Genomic DNA, 24,916 nt, shown 5'->3' with positions numbered 1-24,916 from the left:
GCTAAAGGAGTGACTGATTTAAGACTGAATTTGAACAGTGAATGAAAATACTTATGACCATAATTCCATGCACACTAGAATAGAGATTCATTTGACACATTTGCAAAACTGTGTGCCTATGTCTGGGTAAGCTTTCTTGCAAATGAACAGCAGTGTTTTTATGTAGTAAGTCACTAAGTATTCCGGTCCTCCTCAGTAACATATGAAAGTATTACAAGTTTTAGAACTCGACACATGTTACCCAGGTAAAGTGATGAAACACATTGTTCCATACACACATTATCCGGAAAAAAATTAACATTTTGAATTTTTATAGTATCCCTAATACTATAAAATCACTGGGACACTATTTTGCCATCAAAATAAGTAAGTTATTTACAAGAAGAACTGTTTTGAGATAATGCATTAATAACTTTAGAAGGCAAAGAAAGTCCAGGGGACCTAATTTGAATTGGGCAGGAGACTAAATTTTGTTGTATGTTCTTTTTTTCCCTTCAGCAATTTCAATCCAATGTTTTTACAAAGTTTTTCTTGGCTCATCAAGAGTTTGTTAGATACTTCTGGCCACTTGCTTGATTTGCATCTATCTACAGTTGTGCAGATTTACCTGGAGGGTTAGCCCTTAAACTCTTGAACATGAAATAACAAGAACAATAATAATATAGAAACACTCATGAATGCTTCTTTCCTTCAGTTTTAGATCTGTCACCTGTCATTGCTTCATATACAAAATATGTATGTTTATAAATTTAATTATCTATCATTAGATTTACTTAATTAACTTTGTTCTAACAACTGTGTTTCATTTGTTGGCTCTTCTTCAGATTCTTTTCTTTGTCTTCTCACGTCAATGTCTGAATAGCTTGCAGTGTTTGTTGAATGCACTCCATTATTAAGTACACTGTTCTGATCCTTGTATAATAATTTGTGTAACTACCACCAGAAATAGACTTTTCCCCTGGGGAAACTAGTTTGCAAAGAAAATGTTATGAATTTTCATTGTAGTCTGTTAGTTTTTATCTCCAGGCATACTTAATATTACAGTATTATTTTAAAATGCAGTGTTATTTTAAAGTTAGTTCATTTATAACTTATTTTAAAGTTAGGGCATGCCCCTTAAAAAAAGACAGCTTGTCATATTCTCATAATAATATGATTTAATACAATGTAATGTGATGTTTCATTCATTCTGGTTGTGTTGGCTTTTTCTAATGCTTTTTTTTTTTTTTTTTACATTTTCAGGGTGAAACAAAGATCTTAAAACTAAAGAATCTTCGACCTCAGGACTATGCTAATTATAGCTGCATTGCTTCAGTGAGGAACGTATGTAATATTCCTGATAAGATGGTGTCATTTAGACTGTCCAATAAAACAGGTATGGAATTATCTCCATATGTTACATGTATCTTATCTACAACTAATGTTTAAAAACTCTCTTTAACTTTTTAAAGACCAAATTATTTCTATGGTGTATGTAGGAATAAGCACCTTTATTCCCAGAAAATCCTGGGATATCTGAAAAGCTTCATACATGGACACAGTAAAATGTCATTGTAATATACTCCATGTAATATGTTTACATGTAAACATACAATATTATAGCTCTTTAAAGTATTGCATTCTAAAATGTCACTAATGAGCGTATATCCTGTTCAAAAATATTCTTGAGAAATACTAGATGCTTCATATAAAAATTCATGATTGAAGTTGCTAAATGAGTTTTGTGCTTTCAGAGTTAAGTAAAATAATCTTTCTTTTGCTTTGTGTCAAATCAAGAAAACTAATAGGTAATTTCAGATAGATGTTTTTAAAACAGTATTTTTGTAGAAAATGACTGGGCACGGTAGCTCACTCCTGTAATCCCCAGCACTTTGGGAGGCCGAGGCGGGTGGATCACCCGAGGTCAGGAGTTCAAGACCAGCCTGGCCAACATGGCGAGACCCTGTCTCTACTAAAAATACAAAAATTAGCTGGGCGTGGTGGTGGGTGCCTATAATCCCAGCTACTCATGAGGTTGAGCCAGGAGAATCGCTTGAACCAGGGAGGCGGAGGTTGCGGTGAGCCAAGATCGCATCATTGCACTCCAGCCTGGGCAACACCAGCAAAACTCCGTCTCAAAAAAAATAAAATAAAAGTTAAAGCCTTAATAGGATTGAAACTTAAGTTAGCCTTTGTTCAATAATATAGACCCCAGAATAATGGTAAACATCTTAAAAATAAATTGATGAATGAAAGAGCAAAGAGAGAGTATATGAGTAAAACATATTTTGTATGATTGTGCTTAAACAATCACCTTAATAAATTAAAATTTGAACTGGTCTTGAGAAACTCCAACTTTTTGTGTCAATTAATATAAATTTTTACTTTTAAGTAACTGTATTAAACTAAAGATTTTTAAAGACCCTTTTCCCATTAACAAAAATCTCTAAAAGTATGGGCTTTTTTGTGTCTGGGTCTAGACTCTGCTTGTGCCACTTACTAGCTTTTGCACCTTGTCGAGCAAGTCACCTAACTCTTCTTTGCCTGATTTCCTCATAAATTCATGAAGTTGTAGAAAGAATTAGAGTGGATACATATAAAGCATGTGGAACACACTTTACTAGTTCTTCTAACAAAGAGCTGTTCAGCAAATCCAACCAACTTAGTTGGTAAAAAGATGAAACTTAGGACTTTATTGTAAAATATATTTTAAAAAGTCAGCTACGGCATTGGTTCATCAACATATGTTCCATCGAGCTGCCAAGATTTTGAAATGTTCATTCATTTATACATTAATTTTTCTATTCATCAAACGTATTGGGACCCTCCTATGGTTCAGCAATGATAGGAACACTGATTTTGGCTAAGATTTAAATTGTCTTAAACTAGAGAATGCTCTATTTCATATCAGTTAAAAGTCATTAAAGTACAAGAACAATGAGAGAAAATTAAACTTTGTCAATAATCGTAGGAAATTGTTGACGGAGGCAGGGCGTGGTGGCTCACACCTGTAATCCCAGCACTTTGGGAGGCCGAGGTGGGCAGATCACGAGGTCAGGAGATCGAGACTACCCTAGCTAACACGGTGAAACTCCGTCTCTACTAAAAATACAAAAAAATTAGCTGGGCGTGGTGGCGGGCGCCTGTAGTCCCAGCTACTCAGGAGGCTGAGGCAGGAGAATGGCATGAACCTGGGAGGTGGAGGTTGCAGTGAGCCAAGATAGTGCCACTGCACTCCAGCCTGGGCAACAGAGCGAGAGTCTGTTTCCCCCCCAAAAAAAAGTTGATGGAAATTATGTTGCAGAAAAAAAATAGAAATATAAAATCTTAGTGGACTTGGGACTTACAAAAGTTAATATCATCTGACTTAAAAAAGGGGAAATTGGATATTGAGAAACAAGAATAAACAGGTTAACATGTAAGAACTGGTTGTAATTATGTTATTCTTCTTGGCATGAAATGCATTGTGCCTTATAACTAATTTTGTTTTTCTTAGCTTCTTTGATATTTTTCTTGAAATATATATGATCCACAGAGGAAAAAATAAAATGAAAGTATGACCTATGGGATGAATAAAAGCATTACTCTGGAATGAGGAAGAAAAAAACACTGAGATATATTATTACTTAAGTTACCACCTTGCACTTTAGCAGTGCCTTATAATTTTTAAAGTCTTTAGTGTTTTTTATCTCAGTTTATTTTTATAACTATAGGAACATAAACAGATTTTTCTTGTCATGTCTTTTTCTATCATCTGACACATAATGAACTGTCCTGCAGTAATGAAACATCCTCATTGGATTGTTTTGAGAATGAACTAAATTGACATACACAAAAATTCTTTAAAGACAAAGATAACCAATAAAATTATATTTAATATATTTATCTTGTAGATGTGATTTTTATCATTTTCCAAGGTCCCACAGCTCATAAGGAATGGGGACTAGATTGACTCCAATGTTTGAAAAGTTATTCTAAATAGGAGACTGACAGCTCTTCTTAGTTTTCGTAGAGATGGAGAAAATGAACTTAAATCTCAGCCAGAGTGTTTTGTTAGGAATAAATAAGGACTTCATACCTTAAAGCCAAAAGGGGAAGATTACCGGGAAAAGTGGTAGAATTTCTGAAATCTTTTAAAGTAATTGGATGACTTTATTTCTGTGATTATTAAAAAAAAAAAAGGCTCAGAAAACAGTCGTTGAATACCTGTTCTATGGAGGGCACAGTAGTGCTATAACTAGAGATATTTTATTTAACCTTTCAGCTTTATGTTGCATTTTTTATTTTTCAGCTAATATGTATCTAGACTGGGCAAACATAAAAACCTATTATTCACCTTTATAAATTATCTCACAAAAATGTTGATTGATGTTCACTACAAAATAAGTATTAGAATTATGGTAAGTAATTGAGTTTAAAAATATAAGCTAGTATCCGTTCAACTCTTCAGTAACTGTAATCAGACATGTCATATGCCTCATACTTTACACGTTCAAACTGGGTTATTTCAGAAATTTTTCCATCTGGTGGTGCTCATAGTTGGAAGAGTTTATGAATTTCAGATAGGTGAAATTATTGAGGTAGCTTTCAAAGTACACAGGGCATAAATTAAGCTTAGAACATCCTCATGCAAATAGGTCTGTAAACTACAAATAATTACATGCCAGATATTTCAGTGCTCTTTTAATAGTGAAAGAGGAATATTAGTTACCATTGCTATAATCAATGTGAAAGTCAGTTGCTCCTAGTGATTCTTACTGTTTTGAATCTCTAAGTGATGTATGTAAAATTACCGTATTTTAAACTGTTGGTTTGCAAAATGTCAAGGAAAATGTGTACCTTATTGACAGGAGAAAATTATAAATATTGTAATATGTTTGGTTAATCTTCTCTGTAAGGCAATATGTTTATAAAAGTCTTACTTTAGTTTAGAAATTATTCTTACAATTAATGTCAAATAATTGGCTAATAAATGTACTTTTGGTAGAGACAAAATGCCATTGGAACATCTCCACAATCACATCAACTTTTTAATTGCAATTAGTCTATGGACCTGATTTGCACAATGTCCAAATGAAACAGGATGTAAAGATGGAAATAATGTATAATAGAAGTAAAAATTTCTAAAATGTTCTTACAGTGGAACAGTTACACCATGGAGTAAGTTTTCTGGCTCCCTCCCATGCGTGCTGAATTAGACTTTCTGGCAGATGACCTGGCAATATATACACTTTAAACAAGTTAAATAATTACTTTGGATGATAGCAATATGTAGTCTTTGTTATCCTACTCTTTCCATGAGCCCATTCCATTTTGTGAATAGAAATTAATTTTCTAGAATTGCTCCGAAAGGCAATGTCTGGGTGTCATGGTAAAGTCAATGTCATCTGTAGAATTACCAATAACGTGGTTTCTTAACTTTCCTACTATGAAATAGTGTCGTGATGGAACTCATAATTGTCTATCAGCCATAGAAAGTGTTAATTAATTTGTTGGCTCCCATTTCTTGTTTGGCATGCTATGAAAATGTCTCCTGCCACAGAAGTGTCATTATGTATCACACCTAATCTAGGTGTCTTAAAATTTATTGAGACAGTGCATAGAATTTTATAAAAGATAAAGTGACTTATTTATTTATTTATTGTCATGCACCCTGATCAATTGACACAGTGCTTGGGAGGGTCTAGAAGTTGTTTTGGTTGTTTCCCTACTCATATTTGGATGAAAAGGGGTATCACCTCTTGACTGGTAAATTATCTTTAAAACATGTGTATATATATATATGTATATATTTAACCTGGGAGCATAAATTCAAATTGTCGTGAATATATACTCCCTTGATCCTTGATTGGTAAATTCTTAATGTAGCTATATTTCTCATAGTTTATTAAAATAAGCCTGTTAAAATTTATAAGTTTAGATGGTAATATAGGTGTATTTTGAAATTATCATAATTAGGATAACTGAGTATAAATTATTTTAAGTTTCTCATATTATGTGTGTTACCAACACTAGGACACATAGAAATTATGATAAAACAAATTTTATTTATTTTAATGAATTTCAAGCACTTAATGACTTGATGTCTCACAATTTCAAAGGCAAATAAGAATTAAGTACGTTACCTATATTAGGATGAAAAACATATTTTTTACCTGCTTGAGAGGTTATGATGAAGTGTATAAAAAAGGGATAGGTGTGGCTCATTTGGCCTAATTATATAAGTCCCTTGATTTAGTCTGCTCTACCTTAGCATTTATAAACGTTATCTAATTAAGATATCATCTTTAAATGGGATTTAATTCAAGGAACCAAGCCATAAAAGTATTACTGGCTATAGAAATAGGGGGAAAATATATATCTTTCCCCTCCTTCCCTCTCTCATTTATTCTTCAATTTTTTGTCCTTTCTCTTCTACTCTGTTTTTGTTTTTTCTTTTTGTCTCAATAAATTATCATGGAAGAAGATAGAGGTCAAGAAACGTCTTTGTTAGGCTGCTTTGTTAGGCTGCCTATGTTAGGCAGCTATTATCTCTTTTTATTATTTTATGTAGCTCTTAGGGAAGTTGTAATATAAATGCCCAGCAATTGTTGTGAATTTCAGTATAAAACATTTTGTAGGGCCGGGCGCGGTGGCTCAAGCCTGTAATCCCAGCACTTTGGGAGGCCGAGTCGGGCAGATCACGAGGTCAGGAGATCGAGACCATCCTGGCTAACACAGTGAAACCCAGTCTCTACTAAAAAATACAAAAAAAACTAGCCGGGCGAGGTGGCGGGTGCCTGTAGTCCCAGCTACTCCGGAGGCTGAGGCAGGAGAATGGCGTAAACCCAGGAGGCGGAGCTTGCAGTGAGCTGAGATCCGGCCACTGCACTCCAGCCTGGGTGACAGAGCGAGACTCCATCTCAAAAAATGAAAAAATAAAATAAAATAAAATAAAACAAAAAAACCCCCCACATTTTGTATACTGTTATCTATTCATGATAGTTCCCTTCATGTTTAGAGGAATTTAAGTAACTTACTTAAGCCTTATGAAAAAGAAAATATTTTAGTTATAGAATTTTTATAACTGTGAGCATGAAACAAAATACAAAAACAATTTGTCTTGTGATATGCTACACCTATGGTCATAGACAGCCAATGTAAGTGCAAGAGGAAGTAACAGTAAAAATTTTGCCCTAACCTGCACCTTAATACTAACATCAGCCATTTTCCTTAGTCATATGAATTTTTCTAGCCTCTTGGGTTTAGATGATCTTCATAGCATCTAGATGATCAAGAGAATCATTTATTTAGAATCTAGATATGCTAGTTAACCATCAATATCAGTTTTTAAGGACTATTTAGATTTGTGAAAATAGATGGTATACATATGATGATGTTCTATGTTAGTCAGCTTGGGCTGCCATAGCAGAGCACCACAGACTGAGAGACTGAAACAGTAGAAATTTAAATTCTCATAGGTCTAGAGGCCACAAGTTTAAGATCAAAGTGCCATCAGGGTTGGTTTCTCATGAAGGCTATCTTCTTGACTTGAAGGTGACAGCTTTCTTGCTGTGTCTTCACATAACCTTTCCTCTGTGCTTTCATGGAGGGAAAGAGAGAAAGCTCTAGTGTCCCTTCCTCTAGTGTCCCAAATATGGACACTAGCCGTATTTGATTAGAGTCCCATCCTTAGGACCTAATTTACCCTTGGTTACCTCTCTGTAAAAGCCCTGTCTTCAAATACAGTCACACTGGAAGACAGGATTCGGGATATGAATTTGGAGGGAAGGACACAATTCAGTCTATAATACTCACAAATTACTGAATGTGAACTTCGCATTTAGGATTGCTTTTCCTTAAAATTTCAGACATAAGTTTATAATATATGCTAAATCAAAGCAAGAAAATGAGTCAGATGTGTTAAAGAGCCTATTCCTCACTGGGAACTCAAATTAAAGAAGTGACTCCATTGATAGCATTTATGGCCCTGTATTCTTAGCTTTCAGGAAATATGAAGAATGCAACTCTAAAGGAAGAAAGTAAGATGAAATTTTAGGGAGAGACAGATATCACTCCTGTAATACATCATGAATTTTTAAAAGCATGGTCAAAAGATTGCAGCAGGGACATAAATGATAAGTCAGTGAACTTGTGCATTATTCTTGGATTTTTTTTCCCCTGAGTCTCTTTTTCAGTGAGGGCAAAGCTAATATGTGAAATGGAAGAAAAAACATTGGACTTTTCACGTTTCACGTGCTAAAATATTGGAAATATGGGTGCTTTAATAATTTTTTGTCATAGATAACAATCCAGGTTATCTGAACAACAGTGTTTACTGCTACAGCCAATAATGGAACACAACAAATATTATTAGAATATTGTAGATATAGAGAATAAGATGTTCCCTATAGCTCTTTTGCATACGTTTTAGCATTCAAAAGTCTAAGGTTTAAATTTTGGTTCCTAAATCTTTTAGGAAGTTACTAATAGTTAGCTTCTCTTAACTTATTTTTCACCTTCTTAAAAATGAAGAAAACATTTTTGTTTTCAAAAATAATAACACATGGGCATCTTTTGGGGAGAGCATTATTCTGCCTACAGTGTATAGCTTCAATCATTGATGATTAATCTTGAAATAAGTTCACAATCATTTTATGGATGACTTTTGTCACTGCATATGTTAGATACTAGTATTTCCCACTAAAATCTATAGAAATGATTCATATTGTAAGTATATTTATATCTAACCTATTAAGAGAACAAATGTTTAACATAAATACAAAATATTATTTATGAAATTGATAGTGGTTTGTTAGGAAATGAAGAAACTTCAAGGTTGTTGATATTCAACAGATTCTTCATTTCAGTGCTCTGTCATTTCCTGAGGTAATCAAGCATATATATGACCTATTTTCACTAATGTAACTTCAGAGAGGAAAAATATAGATGATGATAAGTCAGCACATCTTAAATAGAAGCAATGGTCATTGTGAGGTTTCAACTTTGGTTTTACTAAGGCAGTATATAGAGCAATAAGATGATCCAGATTTTTCAAAATTCTATTGCTGTCGTAAAAGGAAGTTTACATGTTGCTGGGATCTCCCTACACCTGTGCATTTTATTGTCCTAGCAATGAAATTTTTGTATTTCTTTATTCAAATGTATCTTGAAACTATGGGTTCGTACATAAATATACCCCAAAAACTAGTAACTCTCCCAGAAGATATCATAATCCAGATACAATAAACAACCTTAGTCAAATGAAAGGCAACACTAAAAGCCATCTCACAATAGAAATACTTTGGACCATATCCAATAATCTGTGTTTTAGCAAACATCTAGGATAGTCATTGATTATATTTTTCTAACTTTAAGTATTTATTATTTTTAATATGCTCTTAGATTATAATTCAAAATTTAAAATAGTTATTCATGAGAAAATCTTGCAAAAGCTCAGACCATGTATTTTATATTTGTTTCAGTAGATTGGGTCGAGGATATGCTAAAATAAAGTAATAGGATTTTTATACTACTAAAAACAATTAATTTTTAATTTTCAAACTGTTCCTAGATTATGGATTTGTAGACCAACCTTTTCAGAGTTTTACTAGTCTAGTGAAATACTAAGAATTGCATTATCATAGGCAATAATTCATTTGGTAGAAATGCATTTTACAATTTCTTCATGATTTTGGAGCTAGCCATATATAACTTGTGGCTTAGAATAGCTCCATGATCATTTACTGACAATTTGCTTTTATAGGTTACTGGCTCTAACAAAGGAGATCCAATAAAATACAAAATATTATTTTCTTAAGTGCATGTAGCCAGTCATATTGCTTATTCACTCCGAATACTAGGATAGATTATGTCAAAATGTCATCTTTAGGCAGAGCAACCATCCCAATTTGCCTTGGACTTAGTGGAAGTCCCACATCCTGGGAAACCCAATAGTTCTCCCAAAACAAAACAATTGGTCACTCAATGAACTAATCAACTATCCAGCCTACCTCCATACAAGATTCAAGTCTTAATGTCAATTGTTAATGTGGGTGCATATGGAGCCTTAAACAACTCTACCTAAAGAAGCATTATTGAACAAGAGCTGGGTGTGGATTCTGGTTCTCTTATGATCAATTCCTTCAACTCTTTGAATTTGCTTTCTGCTAAATCATGTTTATGAGATGCTCTCGGGTAGGTAACATAATGTTGGGAAGAGAACGCTCACAATAAAATTTTACATTTATTTAGCAAAATAATGACAATAACAACAATAACAAAACACAGAAGAAATGAGATTGCTACAAAAGAGTAGATGCAGCCCATAAGTACACAGCTGCCCTTGAGCCCCAAGGTACATGCAAGCAAAGTTCAGTCGTATGGAATTTGAGAAGATTATTACCTGATTGTGCTGTTATCCTTTTATACATGGGGCTTACATGATTATTTCTTAAAAATTAACTGGCAAGTTATTTCTTGACCTAATGCACATATTTGAGTGAATCTTTGCAAATATTTGTGCTATCAATATTTCTGATAGAAAAAGTCACTGTCAGGAATATTTTATCCTAACTTAAGAGAAGATGCACACCTAGCCACTGTTCTTCTTCAAGCTCTAAGTCATTTAGAGTACCAGTTTCTCCAGATTTGTACCTCACTACAGATATTGTGAAGATAAAATTAAATCATATGTTTATAGTGCCTGGCAAATAGTAGGCTCTTAGTTATGGTGGTGGTAGTGGGTGTACTGAAAATATCCTTTGTGAAAAAAGCAAAGAGGCTTTCTAAAATATCATCTAGCTCATCAATTTTCCTTTTTCCTTCCTATTTAGTGAAAAGTATTAATGATAGAATCTATCTACTAATATGTATGTTTCAGAACTAATATCAAATCATAGCTAAATTCCAAAATTTTGTCAATAGTTGGCAAAATAAGTAAATATAAAAATTGTATATCCATTAAAAGTAAATTATATTATTATTACGCATGTTAGAGTATGTTTATTACATTAGTTCTGCTGAATTTTCTAAAGCCTTTTTGGAATATTCTATGTTTACTTAATGAAGAAACCTAAACATGTTCTTGTTGTGTCTGAAGACCAAGTGTACTAATCAGTGCCAGGTAAATACAATTTTAAAAAATGTTTTAGTAGGAAAATAGAAACTGGTTTTTATCTCTCCAAAGAACACTTATAGGATACATTTCCACGTTAGAGACAAGGCAAAATGCAAACAGCTTTCCTTTGGCTCAGTCATAAATGAGTGGGTTTTTCCCCTCTGATATTCTGATATGATGAAACACGTTTTTGTTAAATTTTCATGCTAAAATATTTGTGCTTTCAAAACATTTTCTGACGTTAGCTACACTCATAGGATTTAATAATGCGGTATAGCTAAACGTAGCCTTGGGGCCACTGTTAATATTACAGAGGCATGTGTACCACAACTAGGCATGATTTAAAACATCCACGTTGGTTTACATGGAGCTTTTAATTAGATCAGAAAAAAATGACTCTATGTGGTAGTCCATATTGCCGGGATAGTGTATACAGTCCATTGTTATAGGGACTAAAAGGAAAGAAGATTGGTACGCTGGGCAATAGTGAACAGGCAGAGTATCAGAGATGTATTAGCATCAACCTTTGACTGTACATCTGGATGCAGTGTGTACTTTTGGTCTATAGTTGTGGCAACTATTTCCAAAGCATCACAGTAGTTTCAGGGGTTCCCTCAATTTCCAGCTTCTGCAAAGTCTCTTCTAAGAGCCACCTTTATATTTATTTTTTTCTTGATAACAACATACTCTTCTTGCTACTGTTCTGTTGCTGAAGAAAATAGGTATGTCCAGTTGTTTAGTAATATGCTTTTGTTTACATTTTTCAAAGGTATTTCTTTCTTCTACGTCCTTAGTCATTCTGCTTTAGTTGCTCTATTCTACTGTTTAATCATTTATGGACTGCATTTTCAATCATATTCTATCCAATAAATCTGCAGTTAGCAGTATTGATTTTTGATAGGCACCGTGTGTCATAGGAATTTTTTTTATTGGAACCTTGCCCTCATGTTCTGGGTACCTATTGCCTTGGTTTCATAAGCATGGAAATTATCAAGAAACAAGGTATTAGATTTTGGGCACAAATAGGTGTGACAATTGAAGCTCCTCTTTACGTTTTTACTTTAAGAAGCTACTCTTAAAGTTTTTTACTTTGATTTGGCATTATGACATTGTACTCAACTGAGGAAAAGGTAGGATTTGTAGTTCCCAATGAAGCATCACTGGGTAGTGTTGTATCTTTTTAGAAAATTCATCAAAACCCATTTTCACTGTTTTGCTGGCAAATGTTTATAGTTCTGAAATGACCAAATAGAGGTCATTTTATATAGCTTGATTTAACAGGTAACAGTAGATGAGAGTCCTTCAAAATGATTGTCACATATTAAGTGCAAATTAAAATACCTATGTCCAAAGTGAAAAGAGAAAATATTAGGCACCACAGAAAAGACAAACAAAACTATTGGAAAAGCAAGCAGGTGATATGGGTTATTTATTTATCTGGGATTTAATCTACAAAGACAATTGTCTTGAAGCAGAAAAAAGGAGGAACAGAGACTAAATTCCTTATATTCTTAATACATCTTTCTAATTCCCTTGATCAGGAATACTTAATAAAGTCCTGCCTTACTGCATATTGTCTTTCAAATTTAAATTAGTTCAATGTGAAGAAAGCTGTAATGTTTGTGGCTTTGTTTGTTCATTCTGGAATCATCAGTAAAAAGCAATCTGATGTGATAGCCATATAAAATTATGATACTGTGAACTGTACAAAGATACTACATTTTAAGGAACTCAAATATTCAGTGAATATGCATGGTCTGCACACTAAACATTGTGTGTTTAAGCAAAATGTTAGATATGAATACACATTTAAGAAAGCATTATTGTATGCATACAGATCCACAGTTAAAGAATATGTAGGGCTGGACCCAGTGACTCACGTCTGTAATCCTAGCACTTTGGGAGGCCCAGGTGGGCAGATCATGAGACCAGGCGATCAAGACCATCCTGGCTAACACGGTGAAACCCCGTCTCTACTAAAAATACAAAAAACTAGCCAGGAGTGGTGGTGGGTGCCTGTAGGCCCAGCTGCTGGAGAGGCAGAGGCAGGAGAATGGCGTGAATCCGGGAGGCGGAGCTTTCAGTGAGCCGAAATTGCACCACTGCACTCCAGCCTGGGCAACAGAGCAAGACTCCGTCTCAAAAAACAAACAAACAAACAAAAGATAGTATGTAGGCTGGACGTGGTGGCTCACACCTGTAATCCCAATCTCTGCTTTGGGAGGCAGAAGCGGGAGGATTGCTTAAGGCCAGGAGTTTGAGACCAGTCTGGCAATATAGTGAGACTCATTTCTGTGAAAAATATTTGAAAAAATTATCCAGGTATGGTGGTGCGTGCCTGTTATCCCAGCTACTTGGGAGGCTGAGGCAAGAGAATCACTTGAGCCTGCCAGGTCGAGGCTGCAGTGAGCTCTGATCACGCCACTGCACTCCAGACTGAACAACAGAGTGAGATACCTTTTTTGTTTGTTTGTTTGTTTTTTCAAAAAAAGCATATATAATATGGGTCTAACTTTCAAGTCATTGGAGAGTTAAATAGGCAAATCAACACAAACAGACATTAAGAACTTGAAAACCGTAAATTAAAATAATTCTATATTGAAAACAAATGGTATTTTTGTTTTTGCTCTACAAGGATATTTTAGTAGCTCATTAATCATATAAAAAAAGAGAAATGTGATGGTACCAAAATCTATATTGAAAATACCAGAACTAGAATTTGAAAGCTGTATTTTCAGTAGCTTCAAGAAGTAAAATATTGACAGAGAGGAAGTGAATTCAGAGGTGAGCCAATGTTTTATCTTTCATTTAAAAATAGTATTAAAAAGATTTTATTGCTTTTTAATATTTCCTTAAACAATATTCCAAAAATAAAAAACAATATTCCATTTTGTGTAGTAATCTATTTAGTTCTTCTATATGTATTTCATTACAGTATTATCTTATTCAAAAAATAAATACCTCCTTTATCACATAGCAGCATTGTCCTAGAACATGGCAACAATCTGCTCTGACTGTCTGAAATCCCTGATAAGAAATGTAGCTAGTTGAATAGTTAGGCTTGAATTGGCTCTTGTTGAAATTAGATCTGTAATAACAGTACTAAGCAGCATTAAGTATTTATGGTAAGTCAATAAGTAATGACACCTACTACAAGTTCTGTAGTTTAAAATTGTCATTTTATTCAGATAAAACACTTTTTTATGGCTTTGTAATTCAGTTCATTAAATTGACTTCTAACTGCATGCAAAACTTGGAACTAAATCCATCTCCTTGGCACATTTATTTTTTAAAATATGGTTTTTAAAATTTATTTTATTACAGTAAGAACTCAACATGAAATATATGCTTCTAAAGTTTTAAGTGCACAGCACATTATTGTTGACTATAATTACAATGTTGTACCACAGATCTCTAGAGCTTATGCTTCTTGCTTGACTTAAACTTTATACCTGTTGATTAGTAACTCCCCATTTCCCTCCTCACCCAACCCCTGATAGCCACATTTCCATCCTTTGATTCTATGAGTCTATGAATTTGACCACTTTAGGTACCTTATATAAATGCAATCATGCAGTATTTGTCTTTCTGGCTCCTTTCACTTAGAATAATGTTCTGAAGGCTCATCTATTTTGTCACATGCTACAGACTTTGCTTATTTTTTTAACACCGAATAATATTCCATTATATGTACATACCACATTTTCTATATTCATTCATCAGTTGATGCACATTTAGGTTGTGTGCACCTCTTGACTATAGTGAACAGAGCTGCAGTGAATATAGGAATCCTAATATATCTTTGAGATCCTGATTTCATTTATTTTGGAAAAATAAGCAGTCCTGGAAGTAGGATTACTGGGTCATATGGTAGACACAGTTTTAATATTTTGAGGAACCTCTATATTGTTTTCCATTGCAGCTGGACTATTTTGCATTGCACAACACTTCCAATTTCTTCACATCCTTGCTGACACTTACTGTCTCTCTTTAAAAGTAGTAGTTATCCTGACAGGTGTGGGTTGGTATCTTATTATGATTTTGATTTGCATTTCCTTAATGATTTGTAACACTGAGCATTTGTTCATATATTTATCCATTTGTGTGTCTTCTTTGGAGGCTGTCTGTTCAAATCTTTATCCCATTTTTGAATCAGGTTATTTGTTTTTTGTTTGTTTGTTTTTTGCTATGGAGTTTTGGGATTTCTTTAAATATTTTAAGATTAATCTCAATTGGATATATGGTTTGCAGGTTTTTTTCTCCCACTTAATAGACTGTCTTTTCATTCTCTCTTTTTTTTTTCTATGCAGAAGCTTTTTTTTTTTTTTTTTGATGTGGTCCCACTTGTTTATTTTTGTTGTTATTGTCTATACTTATTGTGTTATATCTATGAAATAATTCCCAAGATCAATGGAATGAATCATTTCCCCTGTGTTTTGTTATAATAGTTTTGTAATTTCAGGTCTTATATTTAAATCTTTAGTCCATTTTGAGTTGCTTTTGGTGTATGGTGTAAATTAGGAATCTGATTTAATTTTTTTTTTTTTTTTTTTTTTTTTTTGCATATGAAAATCCAGTATTTCCAATACCTCTTGACTTTGTCTAGGAGACTGTCTTTTCCCTGTTGTGTTTTCTTGACCCACTTGTCAAACGTATATTTGTGGATTGGTTTCTGAGCTCCCTATTCTGCTCCATTTGTCTATTTGTCTGTCTTTATGCCAGTGCTCTACTGTTTTGATTACTATAGCTTTGTAATACAATTTGAAATCAACTAGTGTGCTACCTCCTGCTTTGTTCTCCTTTCTCAAGATTGATTTGGCTATTTGTGGTTTCTGTGGTTCCATATGAATTTTAGAATTTTTTTTCTATTTCTGTAAAAAATACCACTGGAATAATAAATGAGATTGCATTGAATCTGTAGATCACTTTGGGCAGTGTGGACATTTTAACAATATTAAGTCTTCCAATCCATAAAATGGTATGTCTTTTCATTTGTTTGGGTCTTGGTTTACCTCCTTCACCAATGTTTTGTAGTTTTTAGTATACAAACCTTTTGCTTCCATAGTTAAGCTTATTCCCATGTATTTTATTTTTTTGGTGTTATTGTAAATGTGACTGTTTTTCAAATTTTCTTTTTAGACAGTTTGTTGCTAATAGTACAAACAGAACTGGTTTTTGTACATTTATTTTGTATCCTGCAATTTTCCTGACGTATTTTTTCATAGGGTTTTTAGGGCTTGCTATTAATAAGATCATATGTTCTGCCAACCGGGACAGTTTCACTCCTTCCTTTCCAGTTTTAATGCCTCCTATTCTTTTTTCTTGCTGAATTACTCTGACTGGTACAAACAGTACTGTGTTGAAAAGAAGTGGTGAAAGCAGGCATCCTAAGACCTTATAGGAAAACCTTTTTGATTTTCACACTGAATATGATATTATCTGTGGGAATTACATATAGGATTGTATTAATTTAAGGTAATTTCCTACCATTCTTAGTTTGTTGAGAATGTTATAATGAAAGGGTGCTGAACTGTTACAAATGCTTTTTCTACATCTCTTAAGATAATCATGTGTTTTTTATCCTTTATTCTATTAATGTAGTGTATCATATTAATTGATTTTCTTATGTTGAATGATACCTTTAACAAATGATGCTCTGAATCTTTTTCTTTCTCTTCCCCCCGCTTTTTTTTATTTAATTAGTCATGTGGAAGGCATATCAATATAAACATAAAAATTAAAAAACTTGATATATCTGTGCCTGAAAAGCAAATATCTCACACAAACATATAAAACAAAATCTATATATTTCTTGGGTTTCTTAGGGAAGGCCTCAATTTATTGAGGCATTTCTGCCTTCTAGAATTAGACTCCTCATCTGGACATCTTCAATGCACACATATCCATTAGAAGGTAGAGCAGCAATCCCAGACATGAACTAGTAATGAGTATTTGGTGAGATTTAAGGGATACGTGACACTGTACTTGTCTGAGTTGTGACCCAACTCAAGAAATCAAGGTATGATATTCTTATTATATTTTATAAAATTACTTCTAAAATTAAAAGTAATTGACAATTGTAATGCTTGAATGTGTTAAGTATGAATTTATATGTAATTTGAATACTTTTTATTTATTTTATCTGCCCTTTAGTCTAGAGTGTATTCAGCAAAATGTTGATCACTTTTGTCCTTTTGTCCACTTCTTATATTTTATAGCACACCCTAAAAGCATAAGCAAAAATTTTCTTCCATTTTGTAGGCTGTCTCAGATGATAGGTATTTCTTTTTTCTTTTTCTTTTTCTTTTCTTTTTTTTTTTTTTTTTTTTTCTTTTTTGCTGTGCAGAAGCTGTTTAGATTAATTAGGTCCCATTTGTCAATTTTCACTTTTGTTGCAATTACTTTTGATGTTTTTGTCATGAAATCTTTGCCCATGCCTATGTTCTGAATGGTATTGTCTAGATTTTCTTCTACAGTTTTTATAGTTTGGTGTTTTACATATAAGTCTTTAGTCCACCTTGAGTTAATTTTTGTATAAGGTGTAAGGAAGGGGTCTAGTTTCAATTTTCTGCATGTGGCTAGCCCATTCTCCTAGCACTATATATTAAATAGGGAATCCTTTCCCCATTGCTTGTTTTTGTCAGGTTTGTCAAAGATCAGATGGTTGTAGATGTGCAGTTTTATTTCTGAGAACTCTATTCTGTTCCATTGGTCTGTGTGTCTGTTTTGTACCAGTACCCTGCTGTTTTGATTACTGTAACCTTGTAGTATAGTTTGAAGTTGGTAGTGTGATGCCTCCAGCTTTGTTCTTTTTTCCTTAGGATTGTCTTGGCTATATGGGATCTTTTTGGGTTCCATATGAATTTAGTAGTTTTTAAACTAATTCTGTGAAGAATATCAATGGTAGTTTAATGAGAATAGCATTGAGTATATAAATTATATTGTGCAGGATGACCATTTTCACAATACTGATTCTTCATATCCATGAACATGGAATGTTCTTCCATTTGTTAGTGTCCTCTCTGATTTCCTTGAATAGTGGTTTGTAGTTCTCCTCAAAGAGGTTGTTAACTTCCCTTGTTAGCTGTATTCCTTTGCTATTTTATTCTCTGGTATTTTATTATCTTTGTAGCAATTGTGAATGGGAGTTCACTCATGATTTGGCTCTCCGCTTGTCTTCTGTGTCTGTATAGGAATGCTTGTGATTTTTACACATTGATTTTGTATCCTGAGACTTTGCTGAAGCTGCTTATCAGCTTAAGAAGCTTTAGGGGTGAGACAATGGGGTTTTCTAGATATAGGATCATGTCATCTCCAAAGAGATACAATTTGACTTCCTCTCTTTCTATTTGAATACCCTTTATTTCTTTCTCTTGCCTGATTGCCCTGGCCAGAAGTTCCAGTACTATTTTGATTAGGATTCGTGAGAGATGGCATTCTTGTCTTGTGCTGATTTTCAAGGGGAATGCTTCCAGCTTTTGCCCATTCGGTATGATATTGGCTGTGAGTTTTTCATAAATGGCTCTTATTATTTTCAGGTATGTTCCATCAATACGTAGTTTATTGAGAGTTTTTAACATGAAGGGATGTTGAATTTTATCAAAGGCCTTTTCAGTGTCTATTGAGATAATCAAGTGGTTTTTGTCTGTAGTTCTGTTTATGTGATGAATTACATTTATTTTATTTTTTTTTTTTTGAGACGGAGTCTCGCTCTGTCGCCCAGGCTGGAGTGCAGTGGCGCGATCTCGGCTCACTGCAAGCTCCGCCTCCCAGGTTCACGCCATTCTCCTGCCTCAGCCTCCCCAGTAGCTGGGACTACAGGCGCCCACAACCGCGCCCGGCTAATTTTTTGTATTTTTAGTAGAGACGGGGTTTCACCGTGGTCTCGATCTCCTGACCTTGTGATCCGCCCGCCTCGGCCTCCCAAAGTGCTGGGATTACAGGCGTGAGCCACCGCGCCCGGCCACATTTATTGATTTATGTATGTTGAACCAACCTTGCAAGTTGAAGCCAACTTGATCGTGGTGGAAAAGTTTTTTGATGCACTGCTGAATTCAGTTTGCCAGTATTTTATGGAGGATATTCGCATGGATGTTCATCAGAGATATTGGCCTGCAATTTCCTTTTTTTGTTGTATCTCTGCCAGGTTTTGGTACTAGGATCTTGCTGGCCTCATAAACTGAGTTAGGGAGGAATCCCTCCTTTTCAATAGTTTGGAATAGTTTCAGTAAATCCGTCTGGTCGTTGGCTTTTTTTATTGTTGTTGGTAGGCTATTTATTACTGCCTCAATTTCAGAACTTGTTATTGGTCTATTCAGGGATTCAACTTGGAAGGGTGTATGTGTCTAGGAATTTATTAATTTCTTCTAGATTTTCTAGTTTATTTTAATGGAGGTGTTTATAGTATTCTCTGATTTTTTTTATATTTCTGTGGGGTCAGTGGATATCCAGAATCTATAAGGAATTTAAGCAAATTTACAAGAGAAAAATATCCCCATTAAAAAGTTAGCAAAGGACATGAACAGACACTTCTCAAAAGATACTTATGCAGCCAACAAACATATGAAAAAAAACTCAACATCACTGATTACTAGAGAAATGCAAATCAAAACCCCAATGAGATACCACCTCATGCCAGTCAGAATGATGATTATTAAAAAGTCAAGAAACAACTGATGCTGGTGAGGCTGTGGAGAAATAGGAACGTTTTTACACTGTTGGTGGGAATGTAAATTAGTTCAACTATTGTGGCAAGACAGTGTTGGCATTCCTCAAAGGCGTAGAAACAGAGATATCACTTGACCCAACAATCCCATTACTGGGTATATACCCAAACTAATATAAATCATTCTTTTATAAAGATATATGCATGCATATGTTCATCGCAGCACTGTTTACAATAGCAAAGACATGGAATCAACCCAAATGCCCATCAGTGATAGACAGGATAAAGCAAATGTGGTACATATATACCACGGAATACTATGCAGCCATAAAAAGGAACAAGATGTTCTTTGCAGGTACATGGATGGAGTTTAAAGCCACTATCTTTAGCAAACTAATGAGGAACAGAAAATCAAACACGGCATGCTCTTGCTTATAAGTGAGAGCTGAACAATAAGGACCCATGGACACAGGGAGGAGAAAAACACACACTAGAGCCTGTCTTGAGGCATAGGGGAGGGAGAGCATCATGATAAATAGCTAATGAATGCCAGGCTTAATACCTGGGTGATGGGTTTATAGCTGCAGAAAACCACCATGGCACACGTTTACCTATGTAACAAAACCGCATGTCCTGCACATGTATCCAAGAGCTTAAAATAAAATAAAATTTTTTTTTAAAGCATAAGCAAAAAATTTTCTCATTCGGTCTTTCTTTTTCTGCTCACTCTTTCTCTTCTCTCCCCATTTCTGTCTTTTTCTTTCCTTCCTCCCTTTTCTTAGTGTTGAATAAACTTTGCCATTGTTCTGCATTCCAGGTTCCTCATCTCTGTCCTTTCAACTTAGCCCATTCATTGTTCATATTATACATCCATGATACAGAGTTAGCCTGAGCAGAGAGTAAGAGCATGAGCTCTGCAGTCAGACAATCTACATCCTTGTCAGGCTCTTCTATGGAAAACTATGAAATTTTTGTATCTCAAAATCTTCATATTATTACCAACATCTAGCTGCTCAAGTGTATTACCTCTTATCTTTTTTAATCTGGCATTTTGGGATGATGGTTGAAACATATGGAAGCTAGGTTAATATTGTTCTTTGTGACCCCATTTACTATTCTATATTAGATAGTTGTTTCTTTTACCCTTTTCTTGCTGGTGGATTACCAACTGCAACTGTTGCTCTCCATTTTCCTGCCTCAAGAAGTCTTTCTATTTTAAATTTCTCCTCATTACCTCTTAGATTCTGAGAATTTAAAGCACTGAGCCAATTAAAAAGTTTTTTATGTGTGAGACATGAACACATCCACAGCAATGGCTTAAGAACCTCTTCCACAGACATTTCAGAATTTAGGCTTTGTAATTATGACTTATGTGGTTCACAAACCTTTTCAACTTCTATTTTGGAGGGTGAATATTTCTGGAATTCTGACTAGCAAATCAAGTTTGTTTTTACTCTATCCAATTTTTTCATAATATACTAGAGGTCATCAATGTTATTCCTTCTTTCTGTTAGAGAGGCAGCACTAATTCTTCTCCTGGCCAAAATATCGTCAAATATTCAATCAAACTTGGAAATTATGAACTTTGTTTATTTTGCATTAGAGTTTACAGCCCTTTACATTCATCTTAAGCCAGCCTCCCTAGAATAGAATCCTGGCTTCACCTTTCACTAGCTGTGTGACTTAGGGGTTATCAAAAGTGTTTCTAAATGGTTTCTCAAGTTTGGTAAAAAGTAAAATAAAGTAATAATAGTACCTATCTCCTATAATTAAGTGAGTTAATATATGCAAAGCTTTTGGAGAATGTCTAGGACATTTTAAGGGCTGTAATTGTTTCCATCTAATTACAGACTGCACAAGGGCAGGATTTTGGCCTGTTTTTTTTTCTAACATCCTAAATGCCTGGTATGCAATTGGTACTTAATAAATATATGTTGAAATAACATTTTTTCTTAAAATAGAACATATGTACATCTCTAAATTTACAATGAGTTTATTTGGTAGTAATCGTTGGCCTACCTAATTAAGCTCCTGATGTGATTTTTAATCTTTGCCATATTATGGAACCAATGTAGACATTTGAGTAGCCAAACATAGATATATCATAGATATAGAGGCTATATGCCCAGGTGTTTTCCTAATCATGATAAAAACTTACTCTAAGCAATCCTTTAGAAATTATTTAACAGAATTTTCTTATTTTTTAGAAGAGCAAACAGAGGCCCAGCAGAGTTAAATTTATTCAACATTATTCAAGATTGGCTATAAATAAATGTTAGTCGAAATTTCTATAAAATAAAATTACAGAGTCATAAAGGTGCTCAAAATATTACACTGCGATAAAGTGTCCCCAGAATGGATTATGAGAAAGAAAACTAATCTTTTTCAGACAAAATCTTTTTCCCAATAGGAGAGTACCTTTCCATATGGTACAAAATGAAAAAGTAAAAACTATAGCTATGAGATCAACACCAGTTGGTCTTAGAGGTGATGTCTTTATCTCTTCTGCTGTTGCTATTTCATACTCAGAAAAGAGCTTTAAATCTTGACTAATTTGCTAAATCCCTATTAAAGTATGTACATAGTAGCCCTCTTGTGAAAAAGGCCATGTAGCCTTTATTTTGGTTTCAGAGTCAGCATTTGGCTGAGTTACATGGTTTATTAAACATAATGTTCGATGGTATAACTGAACAAATAAGTACAAAGGAGTGCAAACAATATGCTGTATTTACTTTTTTGTGAGTGGTGCATTACATTTTGATAGATAAATGCTTTGTCATCTCCTTGTTAATAATATAAAACATAGGTAAGTTTAAATGGGTAGAACAATGAAAGAATTTGCAAGTTGTCATAACTAGAATTTGTCAATAAATGGCTCATGAAATTCTTATCATCTGTCACATTATTTCACAGTTGGTAGGTTTTTTTTTATTATTTTATTTTATTTAGTTTTTGAAACAAAGTCTCACTGTCTCCCTAGGCTTGAGTGCAGTGGCCCAATCTCAGTTCATTGCAGCCTCCATCTCCCGGGTCCTAACAATTCTTGTGCCTCTGGCTCCCAAGTAGCTGGGACTACAGGTCTGTGCCACCATACCTGGCTAATCTTCGTATTTTTAGTAGAGGCATATTTTTGCCATGTTGGCCAGGATGGTCTTGAACTCCTGACCTCAAGTGTTACTCCCGCCTCGGCCTCCCAAAGTGTGGGATTACAAGTGTGAGTCATCATGCCTGACCTTTTCATCATTTTAAATTAAGTTTGATGAATATTCAGAGCTTAGGTGGAGTTTCAGTTTACTAATTTTTAAATTCAACTTTCTTTTATTCAGTAAAACTTTATTGAGCACCTATTCTTTGTCAGATATTCTTCTGGGTGCTGGTGGTACAAAGATGAAAAACACTACCCTTTTTACTCTGGTGTCCTATTTCTAAATATCTCACAGTGAAAGCATAGGGGCAAATGTTCTAATGAGGGGGTATCATAAACAACTATTCTCACACAAAGAAAGAAGCAACTCAGTTGGTCTGGACAAAAGCTGGAAATTTTAGGGAAGAATTGTTGTTGTTATTTGAACATGATAAATTTCCTGATGACTGGTTTAATGAGTGGACAAGCACTGGAAGAGAATTCCAGGCAGAAGAAATAGAAAGTTCATTCTTTGCTGATCTTGTGATGAAAGTGTCTTTACAATCTAGTACTGTCCTTAAAATTCTGGTGTTTTCCATTAATAATAAGAAAATTTTATGGACAACAAATACTTCAGTTGGAAATGCTTAGCTTGGATTTTTCTCTCTATAAGAGATTACCCTCTGGGATTCTGCAGCAAATGAATGCTCAGCTTCCTGTCAACTTGAATGAGACCAAGTTTGCCGGGGGCTCACCTGTTGGAAAGAACAGTAAAGGACTGTTGATCAAGGGAAGGAGATATGTGCAGTGCTAATTTTTTTCTTCACCATACCTTGACAATGTTTATAAAGACCTTTCAAGCTGCTAGGTATTAGTACCCCAACTATTGGTATAGCTTATACACGGGGATCATCTTTTTTGCTTCATTGACTTTTGCTCACCTTAGAACACAAGTTCTATTTCTCTAGATTTTCTACTTGTATCGTTCAGTGATTAGATTCCAGCGTAAGTGTCACTTACTGTATTTCGTAAAGTCTTAGTTTACTGAAGCATGTACCTTTTGGCAGTTTTCTTTGCTCACTGTGCTCTGATGACATAAACATCCCAGTCAAGCATGATAAATGCATATGACTTTAGAGAACAGGCAGGTGAAGTAAACATACAAAGTCAGTTAAGACAAGGAGAGTCATGCGGAGTGTGCTCTTTCTCTTCTTGTTAAGTTGTAAGCTTCTGACTGCAGGGATTCTTTGACTCTTTTGTTCGCTGATACCTCACAGCTTACTATCACAGGGCGGGACACATAGTAGATGCTGTAGAAATACTTCTGAATGAATGGATAGGGAACGTATTGTACTCGGGAGAACAAGCAATGCCTAAAGGCATTCATTCACTCATGATAACAACAACAATAGATACTGTGCCAGGCAAACAAAACCCATCTAGGGTATCTCTCATTTAGGACCCATGGTCATATGAATCACATCTCTTCCTAAAAGTTATACAATTGTCAAAAAAGAAACAGTTACTCTGCCTTCGCAATCATTTCCATAAATGTCTGTCCTGTGAATATTAAAGTAATGAGAAATGCATGTTGGCTTCAATATTTGTAGTAAAAGTTTACTCCTACATTAAAAACTGTTTATGAATACAATTTCAAATGTTGTTATTTCCTAGAGCATCATTTTAAATAGAATTTCCCAGCATGATACCAATCTTGGGCTTAATGAGAATCAATCAATATGTGAATGATAGTATTTGAATAATAACTCCACATAAATGGGTAGATTATTTTGAGTTTTCATATCAACTTCTAATATATTATCTCATCTTTATTTTGTGAAATATTCATTGCTACTTCTATTCAATGAAATACATGTTGAAAATGAATTTCAATGAAATATATGAAAATACAGTGATATCTTCATCGCAGTGAAATGACTAGTTCTTCCAAGAGAAATATTTTTCTGTTCCTTGAATCTGTAAGCACAGTTTAAGCATGTTTCTCTACATACAAGCTGGATTTAATTTGTTTAGCATCTGTGTATGTTCT

At 34.3% G+C, this 24,916-nt stretch overlaps 1 protein-coding gene across 8 annotated transcripts in view; it reads left to right on the top strand.

Moving 5' to 3' along the window:
• MDGA2 (MAM domain containing glycosylphosphatidylinositol anchor 2) overlaps positions 1-24,916 on the top strand; it is an 841,756-nt gene that overhangs the window by 544,216 nt on the left and 272,624 nt on the right. For all 8 annotated transcript variants that reach the window (XR_006699884.3, XR_010588464.2, XR_012415765.1 and 5 more), the window contains exon 5: positions 1,243-1,375. Coding sequence is in view for 4 of the 8 variants with exons in the window: in XM_045397536.3 (XP_045253471.1) it covers positions 1,243-1,375 (133 nt within the window). In the remaining 4 variants the exon portion in view is untranslated. The remainder of the gene's footprint in view (positions 1-1,242; positions 1,376-24,916) is intronic.

The sequence above is a fragment of the Macaca fascicularis genome, chromosome 7, assembly GCF_037993035.2.
Source record: "Macaca fascicularis isolate 582-1 chromosome 7, T2T-MFA8v1.1".
Taxonomy (NCBI): Eukaryota; Metazoa; Chordata; class Mammalia; order Primates; family Cercopithecidae; genus Macaca; species Macaca fascicularis.
This window is presented reverse-complemented; position numbering and strand designations above follow the sequence as displayed.